This window comes from Ostrea edulis, chromosome 2, assembly GCF_947568905.1.
Source record: "Ostrea edulis chromosome 2, xbOstEdul1.1, whole genome shotgun sequence".
Classification (NCBI taxonomy): Eukaryota; Metazoa; Mollusca; class Bivalvia; order Ostreida; family Ostreidae; genus Ostrea; species Ostrea edulis.
In genome coordinates, this window is record NC_079165.1 from 79,795,557 (window position 1) to 79,805,556 (window position 10,000).

The following is a 10,000-nucleotide window of genomic DNA, read 5'->3' on the forward strand; positions in this document are numbered from 1 at the left end:
GGGGGGGGGGGGGGGGGGGGGGTGCTGTTTAAAACTCTTGTCAAGCAATGCAAAATAATTATAATAATTTGTGCCCGAACTTGTAAATTTATGCTAAATCGTGAATGAACACAGGGAAGAGGTTTTCATTACCTGAAACTGCCTTATTTTTTGTACTTGGGTTAAATTCATAACGACAAGCTCATTATATTCGTCTCTCATTTAGAATTGTTTTTAACAAAGCTCAAATGAACCTTTCGGCATTTACAGTGGATAATCCTGACATTTTGGACTTCAAAATTAAATTTCTGATATAGTAAGAGAGTATCCTTCCACTCTTACGTACACGTTCAATTTTCATTTTCGACTTGCTATCAAGATTGGTCCTTTCACTTTGGTGTTCCGAATGACAATGAAAAGACTGAACGATGAACGAACGGTGAGCGCACGCTGAACGATGAATGAACGCTGAGCGCACGCTGAACGCAAAACTGTGAACGGAGAGCGCACGGTGAATGCATGCTGAACGAACGGTGAGCGAACGGAAAAATGGTAAAGTAGAACGTTTCAGGGACTGTAGTAAACATTCTGCAGATTCTTTGGTGGAGAGAGGAATCTGTCAAGTATGAACAAAAGTGTGTTCAGTAACATTTAATCATGATATAGCGAGGCCTTCAGACTTCTGTGAATGTTTTAATTATTCACATGATGATTATGGACTTTGATACAGTGAATACATTGATTCACCTACCATTGAAGTTAATATTAACTGAATATTGCCCTTCTCAGGTAGTGAAATCAGATACAAGTTTTTTTTCAAGACTCTGGATCCTGAATGAGACTACAATAAGGGATGAAAGTAAGATTATCTATGTTTGAGCAAGGTGACCCAGGTGAGCGTTTTGGTCCATGGGTCTCTGTGAAGTTGACATGCTATACATGTACTATTTTACATCCTGTACATTGAATATGTTTGTTGTATGTGGCTTCAGGTATATTTTGTACAATTCAAAGACCTATATCTTGCATGTTTAACTTATGAACCTTTTCACATCACATCTTGTGCATTATGAAGTCATGTATCGTAAGCCAGGATTATTAGTCAACTTTAATAGAAACGGATCATATTTAAGTCTCTATGTATAAGTATCAGTTTATTAATACATATATTTAATGAGAGTTATTGATTTCCCACTAGGATTCTGTTCCCTGACTTGCCAGAGAATGGGGGCCCTATCCTGATCGAGTCCGAAACAAGTGTGGAAAGGGAGACCACTCCAGAGGAGGAGACTTCGTAAGAGGCTTAGTTCACCCAGTAGTTCAATCTCTGTTAATTTGAACTGTACTTTTGTAGGTGTTTTCAAAAGTTGTGCCATACACTTGTTGTATGTGTATATATTTTAGCGGGATTCATATTTTGTCGGAGTTGCTATTGTGCTAATTCAGGATTGATGCCAAAATATATACATGTATCTTTACACATAAAATGCATTCATGATTGCCTTATCAATGACCTGCAATAAATTTTGAATATGTTTTCTGTAAAAACTTGTTCAGAATTTTGTGCACTTCTGAAATGGCAATATATAATAGCTGCTCTCCTTCTGAAAATATATTTATATTTCATTGTTGTGATCATAAATCATTACTCTTGTGAACTGGAACGTGAATACTGTCAGTTAAAGTGCATGAACAATATCATTACTTTGGCAAATGCACTTTTTTTTTTACCCACAATCAAAACCATCAATAATTAATTGACATTTTTCCTTTCAGTGTAGTTGTAAGCTGTGGCACCCTCATTCATCCAGTTCTTCTCCCGAAGATTTATCCCCCTTTGTTTGACCTTTATGCACTCTACAATGATAAGGAAAATGAGAAGTACTGGGAGCGGGTCAGGAAGTTAAACAAGCAGGGGGATGTAGGATTGATGGCATTCCTGGGGATCGACCAGTAAGTGGAACTGTATAAATGTTAAGAGAGTGGGGTAGGAAATCAAACAGGCAAGGGATTTTGGGATTGATAGTGTTCCTGGGGATTGACCAGTAAGTGGGTCAGGAAATTTTACAGGCAGAGGATTGTGGGATTGATGGTATTCCTTGGGACAGTAAGTGGGTCAGGAAATTGAACAGGCAGAGGATTGTGGGATTGATGGCATTCCTTGGGACAGTAAGTGGGTCAGGAAATTGAACAGGCAGAGGATTGTGGGATTGATGGTATTCCTTGGGACAGTAAGTGGGTCAGGAAATCAAACAGGCAGGGGATTTTGGGATTGATGGTGTACCTGGGGATTGACCAGTAAGTGGATCTATAAATCAAACAGGCAAGGATTTTGGGATTGATGGCATTCCTATGAATTGACCAGTAAGTGGGTCAGGAAATCAAACAGACAGGGAATTGTGGGATCTATAGTGTTTCTGGAGGTCATCCAGTATGAAAGAAAACTGTAAATATTAGTATTTATATCAAATATCAGTCATGTTTAGATTCTTTGTCTCAGTTGAAGTTTTGAGATCAAAGGTTGTTTATCATTTGTTTTTCTCACTGTCTTCATCTTTTCAGCTGTCTCTAATGTTTTGATATAATTATTGTGTTCCTCTACATAACCACTGAGCAAGACGACATAAAGAATTCTTGAATACACAGGGATTTAGATAAAAGGTCCCAGCATTTTATTTTGTAAGAGAAAATTAACATATTATATATGCAAACATGTACTAAATCTAGATTTGAATTTATGCAAATTAAGATTTCTCTCTCTCCCCACTCAAGTTAGTCTAATTAAAATTAGAATCTAGATCCGCTTGCATACTTGCTACACTGATATCTAATGACATCACATTGGGGGTCACGTTCTAATGAGATGACCAGAGATGATGAATAATCATGAGATTTTATGTAGCGAATCACAGCACAGCAAACTTCAAAAGTCAAGCGAGTCTAAAAGCTGTGCAGAAAATGAGAAAAGATTCTTGCAAATAAAAAAAAATTAATTACACTGTAATTAGAGAAAGTTCTGAGTTTTTGAATGTATGTTAATTTTGTGTTTCATGCATCTGGTGATAGTTCCAGGATTTATGTTGAAATCAGTAGTGTTGTTATTGCTTCAAATTGTCTTTTACAAAATGCATGTTTTTTTCTTTGTAGGAAATTCTGGCTCATTGATTCATTGCTTCAGGACAAATCACAAGTAAGTCGGCATACAATTTCACAGTCCAGAACATGCACTGCAACTATACACGTAAATACAATGACCTTGTCATTACAAACATTATGTACCTATCATAAGACTTGTACAGTGTGTATTTGATGCACCGATTGTCATTACAAACATTATGTACCTATCATAGGACTTGTACAGTGTGTATTTGATGCACCGATTGTCATTACAAACATTATGTACCTATCATAGGACTTGTACAGTGTGTATTTGATGCACCGATTGTCATTACAAACATTATGGACCTATCATAGGACTTGTACAGTGTGTATTTGATGCACCGATTGTCATTACAAACATTATGGACCTATCATAGGACTTGTACAGTGTGTATTTGATGCACCGATTGTCATTACAAACATTATGTACCTATCATAGGACTTGTACAGTGTGTATTTGATGCACCGATTGTCATTACAAACATTATGGACCTATCATAGGACTTGTACAGTGTGTATTTGATGCACCGATTGTCATTACAAACATTATGGACCTATCATAGGACTTGTACAGTGTGTATTTGATGCACCGATTGTCATTACAAACATTATGGACCTATCATAGGACTTGTACAGTGTGTATTTGATGCACCGATTGTCATTACAAACATTATGGACCTATCATAGGACTTGTACAGTGTGTATTTGATGCACCGATTGTCATTACAAACATTATGGACCTATCATAGGACTTGTACAGTGTGTATTTGATGCACCGATTGTCATTACAAACATTATGGACCTATCATAGGACTTGTACAGTGTGTATTTGATGCACCGATTGTCATTACAAACATTATGTACCTATCATAGGACTTGTACAGTGTGTATTTGATGCACCGATTGTCATTACAAACATTATGTACCTATCATAGGACTTGTACAGTGCATATTTGATGTACAATTTGTTTGTCATTGTTATCTTTTCATTGATAATTGATTTGTCTTTTGCTTTCGTTGTAGAGCTTGTCAGCCTTGAGAAACCATTGTTATCTTTCTTCAATAGAAACATTACAACACATTAGGTTGGTGAAACACAAACCATATACCGTAATTTTATTTTTACTACATGTGTATACATTTACATTTCCAATGTTTTTGTTGAGATCTTTACAAATTGTAATGATGGGCATTTCCACATGAACGCTCTGCAGTTTTAAGTAATATGCGTATGAATACAGAACAACTTGATATATGTACAGTATAATCTGTCTAAACCGGCTATGTGTGGTTCCAAAGAAATTGGCCGGTTTGCACAGAGTCCAGAGTGCAGAATGTTGACAAGAATGAGAGTTGCTTCCCTTCTATTCACTATCTATGCATACGTGTGTAATGATTGCTAACGTTTTAATATATCACAAAAGAATTCAAAATGTAAAAATATAAATGTCAGTGTTTTATTGTCGTGCTCATTTGAAAAAGTTTCAATTTTTATTAAACAGTTTAAGATCTGGGAATTATTCATGCAATTTTCTGTTGGTAAGTGGTCGATTTCGTCTACATCATCACCGTTATCAAGTGCTACATTATGTAGACTTACGTTCGTCAAGTTTGTGTTGTATTTGTTTAAATTTTGTCTTTCCCAGCTTTCATTGTAAACATATCGCTTTCAACTGTCTCAATTTGTGAAACGGAAACTGATGTAATGCTGAGTGATCGACCAGACATGGCGAGTTGTGCTAACTAACTGCATATCATCACTGTCTGACTCGCGGTAGAGCTCCGAGAAGTCCACGAGGGGAAACTCTGCTTTTGGAAAACATAATGGGATTGTTGCCGATTTTGTTTCATTCCAAAAATGTATCGAATTCATCGATTAATTGAACTTTGTCTTTTAATGTCAGTTCTCGTCTCTGTCATTAGGGGGAGGGCGCCATTACCTCGTGCGTGGTGCTGTCATAATTGAAAAGTGCACCCCCTAAAAATCAGGTTTTATTTTAAACTGATCGTGACTCATCGCCAGTTGCAATCTTTTACTTACCTGTGGCTTCCCTTGAGACACCCTTTGTGTGCACCGCGTGTGATCGACCGAATACCAACAGGTTGGTCATCGTGGAGTGGCTGGTTTAAATGCGATAATTAGAGCTAATTATGAGCAGTTGGGACCTTGTGTACACTGAATAAAATTGACCGCAACAATTAGGGTGGTGTATCATCGAGGGGCCGGTTTACACAGGATAATTAAAGTTAATTGATAGCAGTTGGGACTGTGTAAGCCGGCTGATATACAGAATACGCAGTATCTGGAGTACAGGGAATTATTAATAAAGGATTTGTTAAAGAAATGTTAGGGACTATATTTTGTGGCCGGAATTCACAGAGCGCCGGAGTACTCAGAGGCCGGTTTGGACAAATTATACTCTAGTATATACTTATATGTATATATAAACATGTGTATCTTACTTCTAACAGAAATGAAAGTAAAATGTTAGTATAAAAGATAAATTTCATTTTTGAAGAGACATGAGGGTATGAACTGCCATGCTTTATACTGACATTAATGAAGTATACCGGCATGCATCTTCGCTAGCCAAGGGTTTACGTTCGCTCCTCTTCTCCACAAACCCTTGGCAGATTTAGTGCAATGTTCGTAGCCTCAACTTTCAGCATATGATTGGACACAGGAAAAGTCCACTGCTCAATCAGAGAACGTGTTACGTTAGATCACGTGCAAAACAAAAGAATGTGTACCCACAACTGTCACTCGGCTGGGTAACAAATACACATTCAAACCAATGATGCCACGTGCGCAGTTCAGACTCGTATCTTCCTAAAGAAGTGCATTTTATTTACCACAGTACTGTACCATAAGTTTAATATCAAACATCTACAGTTAATTCTTGAATTATCGCCACTCAATTCATCCCCATTTTCGTTATAACGCCACATTTTTCTAAGAACGTTTTCCTACTACTTAAAATTCTCATTAAAACGCTAAATTCGCTATCGCCATCCACCACGGTATTTTAAGTACAAAAGTCTATATCAAAGTGTTAATTATCTCGATAAACCGCCATGGTTGCACGTGATCAATGATGCAGGGAATTGGTCATTATCGATCTCCGGCATACACCTGGGCAGAAGGAACCTAGTATTAAATAAACAACATAATTACTTAATATTAACTGTAGTCTTGTTGTTTTTACCTCATCAAAAAATATTTTAGTGTAGCTATGTCTTTGCCACAAAAGAGGTTTCTGTTGAATTTCTAAGAAAACAAGTAAATAATTACATACCATGAAAACCATCCGAAATGTACACAACAGGAAATCCCAAATTATTCTACTGTTTTATGGGAAATGTCCATAAAAAGGAGGACAATGGGTGATATTTGGCTACAAAGAGTGAAATACTCGTTGATCTTCGTCCACCTACCAGGAAACAGCCATGTGTTGCGCTAAATACCGACACTGGACATGGTTTATAAATAACTTGAAACATACTGTGTATATGTGTCTTGTTTTCAAATGAAGCCTTATTATTGATAAAACTATTTTAATCATGCTAGAAAATTTGGAAAAATAATTACGAGATATTTTTTTCATAAGTTTGTAAGTTAAAGGAAAAATAACTCTTACATATATTAGAAAAGTAACTCTTTCTTCCCAAGATAGCGGAAATTCAATTCATCGCCAAATTCGTTATAACACCATAAAGTCAACAGAACAAAAGGAGGCGGTTTATCGAGAGTTGACTGTGTTGTAATTCGTTGTTTTATGTTCTATCTATCCCAGATTTAGACAGTTGTGTCAGAGGAATTTTCCTCAATTTGGAATTCACCTTACAGGCGAGGGGTTATTTTTAGACATAGACTCAATGACTACATGTATTTCATAGGTTCACCACATGTTTATTTTATAAATACTATTCGCACTGATTTCTTTTTCAAGTATGCAATTAAGAAATAATTAAATTTATTATTAATATTTTGAATGATTTGCATACCACATTGCGTTACTCTCTGAGGGCAAGTTTTAAACAGTAGCTGAAACACGAATTTCCATTGGATAAGCATGATGTAATCCAAGCAGGGTTGTTTTCTGATTCTCCCTCCAATAGAGGGTGCCACTAAAAGCTACGAAAATTGTTCTAAAGCAGCCAAGGGTTTGTAGAGAAGCGGAGCGGATTGTAAACCCGTAGCTAGCAAAGATAACCAGCATGAAGCGTCACAATTCATACCCTCATGTATTTTCAAAAATGAAATCTTTTTCTTAAATGAATTACAATTCTAAGCATGGAAACAAGGAATAGTGTGAAAAGCATTGAAAGATTTAATGTGTGTTCTAAAAAAGGAAATGACTGAATATGTGTAATTTCTCCAAACCCTTCAATTTGTATCATTCAGTTAATAATTTTGAAATTCTGAGGACAACATAACAAGAATGGATAACATTTGTACAAACAAATTTCTCTGTTTAAGAATTTAAAAAAAAACCTTGAGCATGTGCGATTGGACATATGATGTTGCCTCGCTTTATTCTGGAAGTTTCCATAAGGCTGATGTAACACTAAAATCACGGATAGAAGAAATAAATATGCATATTTTATTTGTTCAACAATTATCAAAACTTATTTCTTCTATAAGATCAAAATCAAGCATCGATAAACAACTTATTAACTTCATATCTTATTATCTTTAGTTGTCATTAAAAAAAAGAGAAAAGAAAACGGCTTAGATATGCCACTTTACTTTCATTTTTGCTATTTCGGGTTAGTTTATCGAAAATGAAAGTATGTTTTTGATTAATCTTACAAATATTTACTAATGAAGTAAGATTTTCTTTTAGCTTACGGACTTCACCTCACATATGAAACAATATCAAAGGTGCAAGCAGTAAGGGTTTCGGAGTTTATTGGCTAAATTTGTTAATTCTTTCTTTGTCTACCTCTGTAATAATTTCTAGGTTATTTTTTACAGCACAGCTTTCAGTCCAAAGGAGAAACTTGAGGTTATACAGAAAACATTTTCAGAAATCACCAAGGTAACAAAATTAATTTGTAATTTGTTTATTATGAATTTCTTTCCCAAAAGATTTTCTGCAACAATTTACTACATACAAAAAGTACATACCCTACAGTATGTAAAATGACAAGTATAACTTTTGTTGGATAATGTCTCTTTTATTCACAGACTGTTCAGGAGAGCTTGGGAAATGTGCAAATGTGGTGCATGGACGATTTATTCCCGATATTTCATTACATAGTCATACGGGCACAGATACGCCAACTGGGCGCAGAAATCCACCTGATTCAAGATTTGATGGAGCGCCATCTGGAGAGTGGGGAACTCGGCATTATGTTCACAATGCTTCATGTAAGATCACATGAATTTAAAAAAACTGGCTTAAACTGAATATTCGAGTTGCTCTAGAATACTCCAGAATTGTTAGATTTTGTGAGAGCTACTGCTTAATAGTGTTTTTCGTGAAATTTACCTCACGTCTGTTAAAATTGGCATATGATCTTAACTTTTATTGAGTATGATGAATAATAAAATAATATTTTTGGGAATAGCATGTGCCAGCAATATTACAAGTGTATAGCAAGTGCCTAATATCTCCGTGGATGGCCTCTTTAATTTTCCAGGGTACCTCTGTCCCATGGATTTCAGAATTTCAAACCACAATTTGTAAGATGCTTCAATGTTCAGATACCATACCCAAATCCCAACAAAGTTGTAAAATCTTGACTATCTGTGAGAATTTGTGCTCCCAAAATTAAATGATTCCACAATCGTTCAATAGGTAAAAATTCATTTTTTGCCCCCCATCTTACAAAGAGTGAAGGGAACATTAAATCTCAGTAATTATTCCATTCTGCCTGTCACAAAGCCCCCCCCCCCCCCCCCCCCCCCCACCCCCACACACACACCCCTTCCCCCAGATATGCCGAATATTTTCAGCATTAAAGATTTTAGTTTTCATCAGTTTGAGATGAAATATAGCTGAAAGTTCTAAATTTCAGTATAATGACAAATTAGCTCATTTTCCAGGGATTGTAAAATGAAAAAATATAGAAAGTAAACAGTATACCCTCAAAGAGACACAGAGAAAAGAAACTCAATCAATCAAAATAATAAACAGACATACAATTGATGCATTTCCTCCAGTCTCAATCAATGATGCATGTGTTGATCTGTGATTCCACTAAAAACACAAAGTAACGCTGAAAGTAAACAGGTTTTACTGTCAGGAAACTTTTATCAGGCTGTGAAATAAAGTAAACAGGTTTTACTGTCAGGAAACTTTTATCAGGCTGTGAAATAAAGTAAACAGGTTTTACTGTCAGGAAACTAACAGGTTTTACTGTCAGGAAACTTTTATCAGGCTGTGAAATAAAGTAAACAGGTTTTACTGTCAGGAAACTTTTATCAGGCTGTGAAATAAAGTAAATAGGTTTTAGTGTCAGGAAACTTTTATCAGGCTGTGAAATGCAAAAGACATTAATTTTGCATTTTTTTTTTATTTTTCAGGCTTGTTTTTTTCAAATACAAAATGAAAAGATACCTGGCCATGGTTGATTTTCGTGATGACCCTACAGGGAAACTTCAACATCCTACAAACCCGTGAGGCATTCCAGAAAACCAAAGCTTAGACTTTGTGCCATTGTGATTTGATTTTTCAGTTTTAAGTTCTGTTGACATATCATATTTTGATACAATTTTCTTTTGTTTCATTTTCATAGGAAGTTAATCATGTTTTTTTGTATAAATTGTTATATTCATTGAAAATGAAGAATTTACAAAAAGAATCTACTCATTGTTCTTGAAAGTATCATTTACAAATTATGGTGGAGGAACGAT

General features: G+C 35.6%; 1 protein-coding gene across 6 annotated transcripts in view; it reads left to right on the forward strand.

Annotated features, from left to right (window-relative positions):
• The window catches only part of LOC125678900 (alsin-like), a 64,165-nt gene extending 54,217 nt beyond the window's left edge, over window positions 1-9,948 (forward strand). For 5 of the 6 annotated variants that reach the window (XM_048917686.2, XM_048917687.2, XM_056154957.1 and 2 more), the window contains 7 exons: window positions 1,178-1,273; window positions 1,756-1,932; window positions 3,127-3,169; window positions 4,162-4,223; window positions 8,117-8,180; window positions 8,330-8,512; window positions 9,671-9,948. In XM_048917686.2, the coding sequence (XP_048773643.2) occupies window positions 1,178-1,273; window positions 1,756-1,932; window positions 3,127-3,169; window positions 4,162-4,223; window positions 8,117-8,180; window positions 8,330-8,512; window positions 9,671-9,718 (673 nt within the window). In that variant the 3' untranslated portion in view covers window positions 9,719-9,948. Of the gene's footprint in view, window positions 1-358; window positions 513-1,177; window positions 1,274-1,755; window positions 1,933-3,126; window positions 3,170-4,161; window positions 4,224-8,116; window positions 8,181-8,329; window positions 8,513-9,670 lie in introns of those variants that run through there. The other variant, XM_056154960.1, reaches the window with a different exon arrangement.
• The last annotated feature ends 52 nt before the right edge of the window (window positions 9,949-10,000 follow it).